A 15953-nucleotide genomic window follows, 5' to 3' on the forward strand; every position below is an offset into this window, starting at 1 on the left:
AGCTTCCTGTAATACCAGTGGGCTCAGTTGTTTGTATGAAAAATAATACAATCTATAATAATAAAAGCATAATATGCTAATGAGACCGGACCTCCTTCCGGACAACCTTCTGGATGAAGCCAGGGCGGCGAGGGAAGCCTGGGTCCCGGGTGCCTGCCAGCGGCCGGGGAAGTAAGGCCCACTCTTGCACGAATTTCATGCACCGGGCCTCTAGGAATTAATAAATAATAGTACAAGAATAAACTCTGTTTCGTATACTGACACCTGTAGACCTATTTCCCCACCCACCCAGTATACTTCTGGAAAGAAAATTTAATGTTGATAACAAAAAGAAGTCATGCTTGCCTACTAAAAGAACTTTGGCAGCTATTTCTCGAAAGTCTCAATTGTTTCCTTAGGATAGAATTAGAAATACAGACATATCCTCATTGGCACTTTCTCAAGGCAGAGGCTTGGGTAAGTTTGAGGACACCCAAAAGGGTCTCACAAAGATACTCATTCACTTGCCACTTTGATTTCTAATCCAGACAAATCTATCTGCTCTTAAAAGATTAATGGAGAATCAGGAAAATTATTAAGGTTGCTGATTGGTGAAACAAATGGAAGTTTCTGTATGATACAGTTACTCAGAAGTGTTTGATAGTTTTATTATATATGTAAACTAAGAACTATGACTTACCAGTGTTTTTGTCTCTTTAGATGGGTAGCCTATGAAAATCCAGACTTCACAGGAGAACAGTATATACTGGATAAAGGTTTTTATACCAGTTTTGAGGACTGGGGAGGAAAAAATTGTAAGATCTCTTCTGTTCAACCCATATGTCTGGTAAGAAGTTACATTTTTGTATGAGAACACTCAACTGAAATTTGCATTTCCTTAATGTGTGATTCTGGTTCATGTATACTTAACTCTATAGAAGCAATGCCGATATTATTTTTAACAGTAATTGCTAATCTGGAAAAAAAATGTATTTTAAGATGTCTGCTCTACTTATTTCCTTCTCTCTTCCCTTTAAAACACTTTAGGATTCTTTCAGTGGACTAAGGAGACGAAATCAGGTAACTTAAAAAAGTATTCTATCTTTATAATTAGGGGCCATCCATTGAAAAGTTGAACATACATGTAAAACTTCAGACATTTGGGAAATTTTGTTAGTTTAACCATTTTTGTGCCTGGAAGTATAACTATTTTTAAATTAGATTTAATTTTTTAATGCTTGATAGCATCTATGTACTTATAAAATGGTCTCATTATGTAATGTTAAATTTCATTAATTTTTTAAATTTATCTTTATTGTTGAAAGTATGACAGATGTCCTCTTTTTCCCCATTGACCCTCTCCACTCTACTCTAGCTCCCCTAAATTTTTATATCATTATATTGAATAAGAGTTTACATAAATATACTAAAACATTTCAAACAATATAGTTATTGCAATAAACAGTACAAGTTTTCGTATTTGCTGTGTCTGCATTAGACAAACATTTTATATGGTCTCCAACATGGTCTCTCACTGAAGCCATTACACTTGTTATTTGGGTTTTTAATGGAAGTGTTCAGACAGCCTTAATTACAGAGGCACAAACACCACTGTAGCCTCCTTTACTGGCATACACAAGATTCTAATAAGTCAGCAAGTATCTTCCATTGAGAGGGAGGAAAACTATAGTGTTTCCAAAATACAGTTTCTTGTTAATGTTAGAACTGATGAACAATTACTTTTAGCCACAATAAAGCTTTAAAACGCCTCCCGGCTTGTTAGGACAGGGTGCGCTATAGAAAGCTGCCTCTATTGTTGGATTGTCCTTTGATGTCTCTGAGTTAAACAGTCGTGAGAGGTACAGCCATAGTATTTCTAATGATAGTAGTGCAGAAGTAGAAAATTAAAGGATTTATAAAATTCATGTCAGTTTAGTGTATCACGCTAACAGGTCGTGGTTGGGTCATCATTTCAAAGGCTGATTGAGTTAATGTGTTTGCAAAATGATTTTATGTATTTCCATTTACTTTTTCCAAGATTCACTTGTTTTCGGAACCACAGTTTCAAGGTCACAGTCGATGCTTTGAAGAAACAACAGGTCAAATTGATGATTCATTTTCTACCAAGTCTTGCAGAGTTTTAGGAGGCAGGTAAGCAAAACAGTGGACTGGCAGACCCTCATCACCGGGGAACATAGAATTCACACACCAGCAGTATTTAGTGACACCTTTAGATGCTTGGTACAAGATGAAACTGCCATATAGTACAAGACCCTGGAAATACTAAAGTATACTCTGCAGCACATGAGTGCTGGACACAGAGGACCTGGAGATCAGTGTGGGTTGGGCAAGTTAAAGATCACCATTTCATGGGGTTTGGACCAGGTCCTGTACTTCCTAGGCCTATCCCATCATCCATAAAGGGACTCTCATCTCTAAGGCACCTCCCGAGGTAGGTTTTTTCAGGTGGATCGGAGTAGGATAGGCATTCTGCATGATGGGTGAGTGCATGGCTGCAGTGGAGTTGGTGTGTATGCTGACCAGGAGCACACACCCTCTCTAGCTGGGAGGGCTTTGGACTGGGGAGGAGAAGCAAGTCTGGAGGGTAGGATTAGGCCAGGAAAGGCCTGAGCATATGAGCTTAAATAAATGCCATGGGAAAGGCAATGAGCTCAAAGTGCCATGCTGAAAACTGGTTCAAAAGCTTTAGAGAGGGGAGAGCTCAAGGTCAGGGCAACCTGTGCCAGGGTGATGAGGAATTCTGTCTATTGGTAATAGTAATAGTGCCTTTACTTACATAGTTCTCTATGGTCTGAACAGCACCGTCATAAGAGTGGAAAGAGCACAGCACAGACTTTGCATTCAAATGCAGATTTACAGTAAAATGTCACTGTCACTAAACACATCCCTCCACCTGTCCTGGTTCCTCTTTATCACCTATCTACTTCATTTATTACCTTCAGACATACCGTTTTTTTTGTTCATTTATCATCTTTCTCGGCTCACTGGAATGTAAACTTCAAGATAGCAAGGACTTCGTTTTGGCTTCTGTTCTATCCCCAGCAATGGAAAAGTATCTGACACACAGTCTTTGATAAGCATTTGTTGGATTAAAAACAAAACAAAAAACCCCCACTCTTCTAGACAAGCTGGTACATCACCATTTTATCAATAATGCGAGGCCCAGAGAGGCTAAGTGACTTGTGTAAGTCACTGGTATTTTGACTCCTGGCCCAGTGCAGAGGTGTGGGAAATGAGAAAGGAATGTGAGAAATTTTGGGAGGAAATCAGCAGATCCAGTTAACTGACTAGCTGGGAAGGCTGCAGGATTATTGAGAGGACTCCAGGGCTTGACAGCACCTCACTGACTGGAAGGATGTGGTGTCCATGAGAGGAGCAAGGAATGCTGGCAGGTGGGGAAGAAAAACATGAATTATCTCATGGAGAGAGAGGTTATATTTCCCAACTGCAAAGCTGACAACTGACTTATTATAAATATTTGTCACAAGATTGCAGAAAATATAGATATTTTTGAAGAACACTGTTAGCCACAAGCATTATTTTATAGCAGGCTACCTCTAAAATCAGGTTTCTTGAATAAGAATACTCCAATTAGGTATGTGTATGTGGTTTTTCCTGTGTAGCTGGGTTGCATATGATGGAGAAAATTTCTCTGGTAACCAGTATGTGCTGGAAGAAGGCCACTACCCGTGTCTCTCTGCAATGGGATGCCTGCCTGGAGCAACTGTGAAGTCTCTTCGTTTTATAGATGTTGTAAGTATGTCCGTGTGAATATCTCGTTACGGAGATGCATGGTTCACATAGCTGATGGCCAGAGCAGAAAGCAGCAGTTAACTCCAGGCTTAGAGTTGGAGACAGAAAAAAACAGGTGCCGTAGAACTTTCTATCCTATAACTTTTTAATCTTTTTAGATGTTAAACATATAAATTGTTTTTGCTTGCCATTTTCTTAGACTTCAGGTGAAGTATTGACTCAGTCATGGCACACAACCATCATTAAGTTAGTTCAGGCCCCTCTCCTGTTTCTTCCCATTTTATACCTGATCCCTATCCATGGGATGTGTGAGGGATACAATGTGGACATTCTTATAAAACATATGTCTTCAGAAAATCTGTATATAGGCTTCTTAATGTTTCTATTGATTTTAGAGAGAGGAAGGGAGAGGAAGAGAGCGGAAAAGAGAAACATGAGAGAGAGATTGATTAGCTGCCTCCTGTACACCCCCTGTGGCATGTGCCCTGACCAGTATTGAACCGGCTACCTCATGGGACCATGCTCAACCAACTGAGCCACACCAGCCAGGGCTATATACAGGCTTTTGATTTATATACAGTATTACGCTATAGTTCTCACTGCATTATAAACATAACGATACTTACATTAAAATTTTTAAAGAGCTGTCCATTATGCTGTATGTACATCTCATTTATTGATTCTAACTGATGCAAATATCCCATCACAATGTTTTACTTAATTCTCCTCTGTGCCTCTCCATGGACCTGTGGGGCTCTCTTGGGCATGTATATTAAAGAGTGCATTTGCTGGGATTGTGTGCATGAATATGCAGCTTCACTAAGTCCCGTTCTACCACTTCTGATTCTTGTTGGCAGTGTGTGTGTGTTTGTTTTCCACATTGTTTGCCATTACTGAGTATTCTGACTTTCTAACTTTGGAATGAATTGGATAGAAAGTATTCTCTCACTGTTAATTTGCATTTTACTATTAGAGAGGTTGGTATCTCATATACTTATTAATCATTTGGGTTTTCTGTTCAGTGAATTGCCTGTTATGTCCTTTGCTCAGCTTTTTATTTTATAGTTTCCTGTATATCTTGTTATTGTTTTGCAAAAATTCCTTATAGTTTTAAAATTTATTGCTCTGTCTTTGAGATTTGCAATCGAATGACTCCTCCAGATTTATCACGTGTGTCCCTTTGAACAGAAATCTTTCACTTTAATGTAATCAAAGCAATATTCAATGGGAAACTTCAAGATAATGTTCAAATGTTAGTCTGAGTGTGTAGTTTTGGAAATGTTTTAGTTTTTGGTAGCTGATTTCTCATTAGAAGCTTTAAACATACCCTGTTTCCCCGAAAATAAGTCAGTGACTTATATTAATTTTTGCTCCCAAAGATGCGTTAGGTCTTATTTTTAGGGGATGTCTTATTTTTCCATGAAGAAGAATACGGTACACATTTATTGTTAAATGAAAATAAAGGAAATTTATTACCTGTATATAGTACGGTAGTACGTTAGTTGTCAACACAAACCAGACAAACTGTGAATCCTACAGTATCAAGAATTTACTCATTTATTCAATGACAATCATGTCATCATCTTCTGGAACATCATCATAACAATCCAATTCCTGAATTTCCTGGTGAATTTCTTGTAACTCCATTTCTTTCAGAATCAGTGGACCAAATCTCTCATGTTTAGCCTAGGGGGGGCCTTATTTTCGGGGGGATGCCTTATGTTTCACTCAGAAGGAAACCTGTAAGTAGGTCTTATTTTCGGAGAATGTCTTATTTTCGGGGAAACACGGTAGGCAGTTGATTTTAGGCAAGAATTGGCTTTATCTCATCCTTTCCTGCCTGTTCAAATAACTGAAGCTGACCTTTCTTGAGACGTGAAAATAGTAGCAATGGAACATGGGATGATGTGGTACCATTCATTAGCTCACAGATGCTATACAAACCACCTCTGAACATTAATGTGCTATTTACTGGTCAACAGAATCTTCGTGTCAGGGCACATTCACATAAATGAAGCAAGTCCCACATCCTTGCCACAAAACTTGAAGCAGGTAGTGAATTTCTGATGATCATTTATGATTTTAGGATTATCATCATTAGAGTTTAGTCTAGAGCCGTGGTCAGCAAACTGTGGCTCTTTGGCCCCTTGAGTGTGGCTCTTCCACAAAATACTACAGCCTGGGCGAACCTATTTTGAAGAAGTGGTGTTAGAAGTTTAAGTTTAAAAATTTTGGCTCTCAAAAGAAATTTCAATCGCTATATTGTTAATATTTGGCTCTGTTGACTAATGAGTTTGTCAACCACTGGTCTAGGATCATAAGGGTCTATAATTTGAAAATGAGTTTGAATGTATAGCTTCCATCCAGTAGTTTTCCCTCCTAACAATATTCCTATAGGAAAGTTTGGGAGCATACGTGCACAGAATCATTGTCTGTTGACAAAACAAAAAAAGACAAGGAGGTTCCTCACTAGCAATTCCACTAGACTGCAATAGGCCTCTGACCCTCACCATTTACATCCATAGTTTTCCGGTTCTAGCCCCTCCTTATCCTATTAGAAAATAGCAGGATTAAAAATAAATTCATTAGCTGTGTTGATATTTCAGACTCATATACCCATTTCTTTGTGCCTGGGACATCCCCCAGCCTTTATAGCACTATTTACATTTACCTGCCTTTCTATGCAGTAGGAAAACTTCCTGTCCCCCCTTCCTTCCTCTTTTTAGCTCTAGAGTGTATAAACACCCTGACTTCCTGGGTAAGGGAGCTTATGACAGGCCAAGATCTCCTGATCTGTCCTTGTAACAAGACGATTTTCGAATAAGTTCAAGTTATTATTAAAAATGAGTAACATTATTTTTGTTCCTAAACAGGAATTTTCTGAGCCAACAATTATTCTTTTCGAAAGAGAAGACTTCAAAGGAAAAAAGATTGAGCTTAATGCAGAAGCAGTCAATCTCCAATCCCTGGGATTCAATACACAGATACGCTCAGTTCAGGTGATCGGTGGCATGTGAGTTACCTACTTGTTCATTCAGTAAGAGATGATTTTAAAGAATAAGTTTGATCATATTTCTTTTTCTCCTACATTACCTTAAAGTGACACAAACCCCCTATTTTCTGTAAGGGTTAATGATTATGCACCTTCATATTGGACTTTTCCCACTGGGAAGAGCCAGGTATAAAGACTGTCATCAATTCCTCCAGGCTTTTAGTTTACTTAAGGTAAGGACTTGGTCTTCAACACTTCAAAGTTTCTAGGAGAACACTTTGCAAAACAGTGCTCTGAGTTTACTGAGCACTTTCTAGCAAGTATGAGAGAGCTCGTTTTCCTTTTCCCTTTAAAAGACCAAGTCCTTTGATTTTGGAGTAAGGGCTGGGGTTTTCCTTTAACTAGGAGTGACTACCAGATGCTGTGCATGCTTAAAGGTCAATATGGGAAGATTTTTCTCAACTTTGAATAACTGTGAAATGAAGATATAAAAATGAGTAAGAACTATCAATGTAATAAATGTTTTTAAGGAAGTATTTTTGTTTCACTTGCAAAAATAGGTATAGTCTACCTGTATGCATCAAGTGTTGGAGGGGACTATAGCTGTTTAAAAAACATTTGGGTGCTTTAGAGTTCCAGGATTAAAAGTCGAGGACATTCTTCCTTGGTAACACATGGGCCCGCGGAAGGCCTCTGGGTCACGCACAGGCCGTGGCGTGCAGGAGTCCACAGCCTTCAGGCGTGGGCACCAGCATCCCTAGGAGACCAGAGTATCTTTCGCAGATTTTTGGACGGAGGAAGATTCCTTTCATTTTAAACAAAAATTTGAATTATTTACTTTTAGTTAAATAACCCTTTAGCATTTACCATATGCCACACAAGAATTTTACAAATATTAACTATTTAAATAAAAGATCCATAATTACAACTGGAAATGTTTTATAAAAAAAGCTCATAGGAATACTGGGCTGTCCCACTAAAACTACAATCTCTATTTCGTTGCTCAGGTGGAGGAAAAGCCTTACCCATTTCTCTTTAAGAATGGTTCTTTTTAGCATAAATATGTACCAAGAATGTGCTACTTCTTGAGAAAAGGGTGCTTGAGTGTTTTAGAAAATAAGGTAGTCGCCCCCCCCTTCTGCCAATGTATATTTTAAGTATAAAGCTCAGTCTAACAATTGAAACATCCTAAAATATAAATGGATATTGCCACTTACTTGTGGTTATCTATTTTTCCAGATGGATTACTTATGAATATGGCAATTACAGAGGTCGGCAATTCCTACTGTCACCAGCAGAAGTACCTAATTGGTATGAGTTCAGTGGCTGTCGCCAGATAGGTTCTCTACGGCCTTTTAATCAGGTATTTTCTTCCTCTCCACATTTGAATACTCTTCTCTGATTTTTTTTTTTAAATGTAATATAACATTTTAGTTTCAGTTTGAAATTTGCCACTCCCATGAACTTCTAAATTTGGGCTGCTTCTAACTGCTTTCAGAAATGCTCTCGTGTCTGACATTAAATCGTGGTGCGTCCCAAACTCCCAGTGCTGGGTTTCCACAGGCAGGCTCCCTGCCCCAGGCACTTCTTTGACATTTCACCGAAATCTTCTCAGGGAGAAAAATCCTAAAGCCTCTGGGGCTCTTGGGTATAGAAACTGTCCCTAATACAACCTCACCTTGGATTCTGCCCTTGCTGTTGATGCTTGTTCAGAACTTCTAATAGTACAACGTACTTCTGATCATTGTGGGTTTTGTCTTCTAGAAACGTATTTATTTCAGACTTCGGAACAAGGCAACAGGGTTATTCCTGTCAACCAACGGTAACTTAGAGGACCTGAAGCTTCTCAGAATACAGGTCACGGAGGACGTCGGTGCTGACGATCAGATCTGGATTTATCAAGAAGGATGCATCAAATGCAGGGTGAGCTTTAGGATAAGACAAAGGTTTATGATAGCATCTTTCAAGTTAATGCTATTTCATGATTTCCTGGACCACCTTCAAAAATAAATTAGGTTTTCCATGAAAATATTTCTTAGCTCTTATAGAACCAGTCTATGAACGTAAAATGGGAGTAAATCTAACTCATCCAAGAGAGTACTGGTATCTTTACTTGATTTTTATATAGTAACATTCGTGCACTGGGGGAGTCCCTCAGCCTGGCCTGTGCCCTCATGAAATCCGGGACCCCTGGGGGATCTCCCACTGCCGGCTTAGAAAATAAGGTAGTCCCCCCCTCTCCCGCCAGGCAGACATCCCCCGAGGGGTCCTTAGCACTGCCATGGAGATGGGAGAGGTTCCTACTGCAGCCGCTGTGCTCACCAGCTGTAAGCCCAGCTTCTGGCTGAGTGGCGCTCCCCCTGTGTGAGCGCCCTGACCATCAGGGGGCAGCTCTTGCATGGTCAGTGTACATCATAGCAACTGGTCGTTCTGCCATTCAGTTGATTTGCATATTAGGGTTTTATTATATAGGACAGAAAATTATATAGGAATTTCTACTAGGTATAGAAACCAACTGTAAACCCCAGCATTATCAACAAGTTACTCTTGGTTTGCTTCCTTTTCGGAGGATCTCAGACTAGAATTAAGGGTGAAGAAGTCCCAGCTTGTGCACCATTTCCACATTGGCACACCTTGAGAATGGAAAATGCCCCACCTCCCTCCTATCACTCCTCCATAACACACGATTGCGGGCTGCAATGAGTAAGAGTTTATAAGAGGAGCTCATGCTTCTGTTGCAGATATTCTTTGTAACTTCCTGATTTTATGGGCTTGGCTGTTGGCTCCCGATTTTTTTCTAACTGTGGTGCCCCGTGAGTCAGCAGAAGGCACAGAGCCTGTGAAAGGCATGTTAATTAGGCCTGTGGGGCCTGAGGGACAGGCATCCTTCCAGTAAGCATAAGGGCTGTTTAGACTTGCACAGAAGGAATAGTAAGAGCTGTGATAGAAAAGCACAAAAAGCCCATTTCTGCCTTTGAATTATCTTAAACGATACAAGAAAATGGAGCCTTTCATCAGTTATTTCTAACAGATATTTTAGTGATGTTATTTAATGACTTTGAACTGAGTAGGCCAGTGAGAAGTAAAGTAGCCTAGATCATCACAGTCCTTATCTCATGTAGAAGAGTACTTTCCAGTTCTCTCCATGAGCATTTTCATCAGCGATCTGTGTTAGTGTAATGTGAACATGTAACACCATATACTGTTTATATATTGAGAGCAGATTCACTTCAAGAAGGACCCATAAAATTCCTACATGAAAATACCTTTTACAGTATTGGTATTTTCTTCTCTTTTTATGGTTGGCTAGCATGCCTTTTTAGAAAAATTTGACATTTCTCATGAAGAAAAGACAAGATAAATAAATGGAATTTCAAGGTGTAAAGTGACAAAATGCCCATTTAGCTATGTTAGTGCTACAATAGCCTTCAAAATTAGAGGTGCAGCCACATTCTAGAAGGGTCTGGCTGCACAAAGGTGGTTCTGTGGGGGTAGGTTTGGTGGAATGACCAGCCTTGGAGGACAGTCATTTCTGGGAGGGAAAACCATCATGAGGGGCAGCTTTGATGTTCTCAGGCTTCTCTCATTAGTAAGACAGTCTCCCAAAGGGCAGAAGTCCCTTGAAATGGATAAAAACAGAGAACCTTCTGTCACTAGTAACACCTGAACTAAAGGGCATAAGGGTGAATGAAGCCAGGATCTAGGGTGGCTTTAAAAATCAGCTTAGCCGAAACCGGTTTGGCTCAATAGAGCGTCGGCTTGGGGACTGAAAGGTCCCGGGTTCGATTCGGGTTAAGGGCATGTACCTTGGTTGCGGGCATATCCCCAGTGGGGGGTGTGCAAGAGGCAGCTGATCAGTGACTCTCTCTCATCGATGTTTCTAACTCTCTTATCTCTCTCCCTTCCTCTCTGTACAAAATCAATAAAATATATTTTAAAAAATAAAAAAATAAAATAAAAAATAAAATAAAAATCAGCTTAAACAGGGAACTGATCATAGTGACACTTGAATGTGTGTTCCTCTCTAAGACCCATATCTCTGTACCAAGCAGATAGCAGAAGACTGCTGCATGACGATCGTGGGGAGCCTCGTCACTTCCGGCTCCAAGCTGGGGCTGGCCCTGGACCAGAGCGCAGAGAGTCAGTTCTGGAGCATGAAGTCTGACGGTAGGATCTACAGCAAGCTGAAGCCAAACTTAGTTTTAGATATCAAAGGTAAGGCTTGTTCCCTTTATCTTCTTGGTTATGCCTTTTTTTAGTTAACTAAAAACCTATTCTTTTGAAAATGGTGAGCACAAGTATAAATAGTAAGAGATCTTTCACTATGTCAGCCACTGTGCTAAACACTGCACTGTCATGTAATCTTCACAGCAACCTATGTTACCCCCCCTTCCCATCCCACTTTACAGCCCCCAAAATGGAGGCTTAGAGGGGTTAACCCATTTGGCAGAAAGTGTTGAGGTAGAATCTGGACATGGACTGTCTTCAAGCCTTTTATTTTAACAGTGTGAGACTGAAATCACAAGCCAAAAAGGCTGTGGTCTCAGTAGAGTTGATGATTCTCATGTATATACATGTATTCTTTCATTGAAAAGATCTAAAATCTAAAAGGAATGAACACAGCCAACTGAACATCTGTTCAACAAAAATCCAGAGCAAATTGATGGTGCTTGAGAAGAACAAATAAATTTAGGACAGTGTTTCCCAAACCTTATCTGCATCAGAATCACCTAGAGGACTTATTAAAACACTGATGGTTAGTTAGGTCCTACTCTCACAGTTTGATACACTACGTCTGGGGTGGGGCACGAAAATCTGCATTTCTAACAAGTTCTCCTTACTGGTGGAACCACTAATAATTTAAAAACATAAAACAAACCAAAGCTGACTTCTAACAGATATGGGAATTCAGTGACTTCTTGTTACTGACAAGCAAATGGAGAAGTGTGTTTTATTCATGTCCAGTGGGGTAATTTTGCATTAAATTTTATTAATGGAGACTTTCTATTTCCTACCAGGAAAGCTAACATGATTATGTTTATAAACTTAGGGAAATGGTTATGATGTAGCCTTACTATATCGCATACTTCATTTTAAAAATCTGCTAGGAACTTGGCTCAATTTTACTTTAATCAGGGCTCTCAGGCAAGCTGTCATTAAAAATTGATATAGGGATAAAGGAGCAGCTGCAACTTAGTTTTAACATAGTTTTTCTGGATGATGGAGAAGCAGCATTTTCCTCAGGGACATGTGTGAGGAGCAGAGGTGGGTGTCACCTGTGTGTGGCCTCCAGATGGATGTGTGGCCAGCCCACCTAATAACAGGATTAGAATTCACAAGGAACCTGAGAAGCTGGAAGGGTGCTCAGGGGCAATGGCAGAGTACCCTTAGGAAGCACACACTAAGCAATATATAACAGGCTGGATGGGAGCTAAAAATCACATGCAGTGCAAGATAGAAGAAAGTAGATGTAAGATTCAGAGAATGAATGGTAATATAAATACACCTCCTTCACATTACATTGGATACAAAATCTGTCATTTGTGGACATTCTACAAATGGTCAACTGGAGGTTCTGACTGGTTAATTACAGAACTAGACTCTCCTTGATTATTTTCATCAACCTGTTCAACTGGAACTTCTCTGTCTATACAAGATAGTTTTAAAACCTCCAAAGAAGCCAAGGATAAGTGACTAAGTTGGCAGTGTGGATTATTTTTGAACACATGGATTCATGTCCGGGGCTAGGGCCACTGTAATCCTTATGAGTGACTTCTTGGAGCATTTCTTCTTTTGTTCTTTCAACCCGTATTTACTGGGTACTCACCAAAATGGGGGGAAAGATACTATCTTGGCTTTAGAGGGCTTACCTTCTAGAAGTGCTAGGCATACAGGACTTTCCCCCACTTTCTCCATTAACAACTGACCCGGGAGTAAGGACACCTGGCTTCTAGTTTTACTCTGACAAGAACTATGGGACTCTAGGAGGTTCCTCCTTAGGACTTTGAGTTCCAGAGTCCCTTCCTAAAATGCCTTGAAATTAGCCAAATGCCTCTTGAGTAAGGATACTGTCTGTATGCTTGTGAATGCTCAGTCTATCTAGTATGGTAGCTGCATTAGTCACTTGTTACGCGGAATTTCTCAGAATGTGGGAGAATGGTGCCATCTTGTGGACATGAGCAAGTAGGGCCACATCCCACGGACTGCTAAGGAAATGCAAATACACCTCTTTGGTGCACTTTATAGGAAACTAATTTTCATTAGCTATAACTGTGGAACCATTTGTTAACTAGTGATGTTATTAGACCTGTCTCCTAGTGTCTGGGGCGTGAGTTGTTTGGGTAGACAATCATGTATTGTTCCAGACCACAAACATGACAATAGTGGGTGCTGATTCATGCTCACATTAAAAACATCAGATGTCTGGGCTGATTTTAATTCTCCCAAAGGAAGAAGAATGAATCAGTTTACTTCTCAGGAACTTTATGATTCAAAAATAAGTTAAAATACTATAATCTCGAAGAAGGGAAAGAGGACATTGGGACCTTGAGAGGGCACTTCCAGAAATATCAATGGAGTACACTGTGTGTCTCAATGGGCACAGTGGGATTTACTGCAAGAGTACACGTAGAAGGCCTAAGCACACAGCCCTTGTATTCTATGCTACACCTACGTGTGGAGGCTCTAGACCAGTCGGCAAACTGCGGTTCGCGAGCCGCAGTGTGCCACTCTGTTGACAAATGAGTTTGCCAACCACTGCCTTGGAAAAACACTTAAAAAACATTTTAATGATGTACTAATGTCTTTAACCTGAAGTCAAAACTTCCCGCTATATCAGGTCTGCCTGCTTTTTCCTCACTGGTACCTCGAATCCTTGACCCCACCACTGAATATATTTCAGTCTCTGCTCCTTTTCCCTTCTCTATATTCTTCCCTGTGCCCCCAATATCAGGCACCTTAATGTCTGTGGAGTAGGAAAAGGAGCCCAGGAAGTAGGAGATCCTGAGTGGAGCTGCTGGTGCCTTATGGGACTTGAACACATTTACCCCCAGTGACTGAGCCTGTCTGCGCCTGTCAGACTGGGCACTGGGCAGGGCTCTGCTCCTGGGTTGTTTCATGCGGCATATGGCTTTGCCCCTGATTACTTCTACTCATAACTCTGTGCTGAGGTAAACTGTCTGCAGCCCCTTCACGGTGGCACATTCCTCATGTTCTCCTTTTTTTCAGGGGGTGCACAGTATGATCAAAATCACATTATCCTCAACACGGCCAGCAAAGAGAAGCTAACACAAGTGTGGGAAGCCATGGTCCTATGATCCTGGACAAAGAACGCAGGAGGACCATTTCTGGAGATTTCCAGCTACCTTGTTTAAAGGGAAAGGACTGCTGACAGGAACCGAGAGGAAAGCGGGTGTGCTCCTCAGCAGCTCCAAATGCACTCTTGAACCAGTGCCAGGACCGGGACCACTGTCTCCTCTCTTCAAAAGACTAATAGTTTTAAACCAATAATTTGTTCTTTCACTTCTTGCCTGTCAGTTCCTTTCAGCAGCTGCTTAAACAGGTTTCATTAGCAGCGTTGGGGTGTTTTTAAAAAATCTTAAGACTTTAAGACTGTACATTTTACAAGATTTCCAAAGACAGTGGCGGGAAAGAACAGGAATAAATTCACCGGCTTGGTGGACCTACAGGTGCCTTACACTTTAAAGGGAAGGGGAAAAGCTTAAGTCCGTAAGGTAGAAACTGTTTAGACCTTAGAAGAAATATGTTATTAGGCCTCTAGTATTGGTCATTGACCTTCTGTTTTCTGAAATCATTAATTATGCTGTATAGCCAAGTGGGAAATTATATATTCAGACATGTTAAGGAACTGAATGAGTACAGATAAAACACTCTAATTAATATTAAAAATTTTCATGTCCATGTCTGCTTACATTTATTAGCAGGATTTGGATTATTTTAATTCACCATGGGCTGCCCTAGATTTTCCCTCGAATGTTGTTTAAAGCTTTTCTTACAGATGCTGCTGGAACAGTATACCATGACCTAATTTATTAGCCCATCCCCACTCATCTATAACTAGTTCTGAAGCAATGTTATGCGATCCTTTGCTAAACTCGGGTAATTTAGCCTAATTCCCTGCCCTCCCATCCAGCTGCACTGGCAGGCCTGCACGGGGCTACCTTACCTGTGATGTTGAACGGCCACGCTCCAAGGACTGTTCAGGTCTCGGGGTATTGCAGCCCCGTGGTCACTTATTTTGGGTGTGGAAGGCTCAGGAGGATGACCAGCAATTCTCTTCCAAGAGGAAAGGACAGGAGGCCTTCAGTGGTGCTTGTCAAATCTTAGAACTCTGAAAACCCTGAAGTTCAGCAAGCACTTCAATGGAAGTTCAAAATGATTCACTGCCCAGATGGTGCTGTTCAAACTGTGCATACACATTTTGAACAAAACGGCTAAAACAGTCCTTGAACTCCCTCTTCTTCGTTCTGTCCCCATTTCGTTGTCTTCTGCACTGAATGCTGGTGCTCTTGTCACAGGAAGAACAAGAACAAACCTAGTTTCCTTTTCATTTGTTTCCCATTCTGAAGTGTTGATCCTCTCTGGAGTCTATGGTAAGCAATTGTGGTCATCAGAGTAGTATCTTTGGTTTTAAAGTAATGTTTGTACATGTCCAACAGCAGCCAGCATGTCTGTCTGTCTCGTTCTGAGGTGTGTGGCTCTGATTTTTGGCCTTCGTGCATCCATTACTGTGTGGTGGGGTAAGACATCCTACAGTAGCCTCTGTTGAATTTATCTCTTGAATAAACTTGTTTCTGGTTAACTGTGTTGATGAAATTGGTTAGCAGCCCTCATTAACACTTCAAAGAGTCAGCTGGCAGATTAGAAACAAATGCCTGATTAAGACAAGTCAAGTTTCAGGGGGGCTGGAATAAGGCAGGGAAAGGTCAGCTGACTCCCCTTTCCAGACACTGGTGAAAAGGGTGCACTACACTTTTTTGAGTGGACATGAGGGGGAGTGAGGTCCTGCCTTGAGTTTGCCCTGCACCACCCCCTGGGAGTCCTCAGTTAAAGAGCTGACTGTTCAGGTGGAAGTCAAAGTGGCATATTTACAACTGAAAACAACATTTTTTTCTTTTGAGGTAAGTCTGTAGTGGTGAGATCAGTAATTCCAGAGAAAAGCCCTCATCCAACACACTATTAAATGAGT

The 15953-nt window shown here is 40.7% G+C and overlaps 1 protein-coding gene across 2 annotated transcripts in view; it reads left to right on the top strand.

Moving 5' to 3' along the window:
- Window positions 1-15566, top strand: part of CRYBG1 (crystallin beta-gamma domain containing 1) — a gene marked incomplete at its 5' end in the record, with an annotated part of 164128 nt that extends 148562 nt beyond the window's left edge. For both annotated transcript variants that reach the window (XM_084890515.1, XM_084890516.1), the window contains 9 exons: window positions 700-826; window positions 1027-1059; window positions 2018-2130; window positions 3624-3753; window positions 6627-6766; window positions 7985-8108; window positions 8510-8668; window positions 10798-10960; window positions 13973-15566. In XM_084890515.1, the coding sequence (XP_084746641.1) occupies window positions 700-826; window positions 1027-1059; window positions 2018-2130; window positions 3624-3753; window positions 6627-6766; window positions 7985-8108; window positions 8510-8668; window positions 10798-10960; window positions 13973-14061 (1078 nt within the window). In that variant the 3' untranslated portion in view covers window positions 14062-15566. The remainder of the gene's footprint in view (window positions 1-699; window positions 827-1026; window positions 1060-2017; window positions 2131-3623; window positions 3754-6626; window positions 6767-7984; window positions 8109-8509; window positions 8669-10797; window positions 10961-13972) is intronic.
- Window positions 15567-15953: the final 387 nt, after the last annotated feature.

The sequence above is a fragment of the Pipistrellus hanaki genome (assembly GCF_964339955.1).
Source record: "Pipistrellus hanaki genome assembly, chromosome: 7".
Classification (NCBI taxonomy): Eukaryota; Metazoa; Chordata; class Mammalia; order Chiroptera; family Vespertilionidae; genus Pipistrellus; species Pipistrellus hanaki.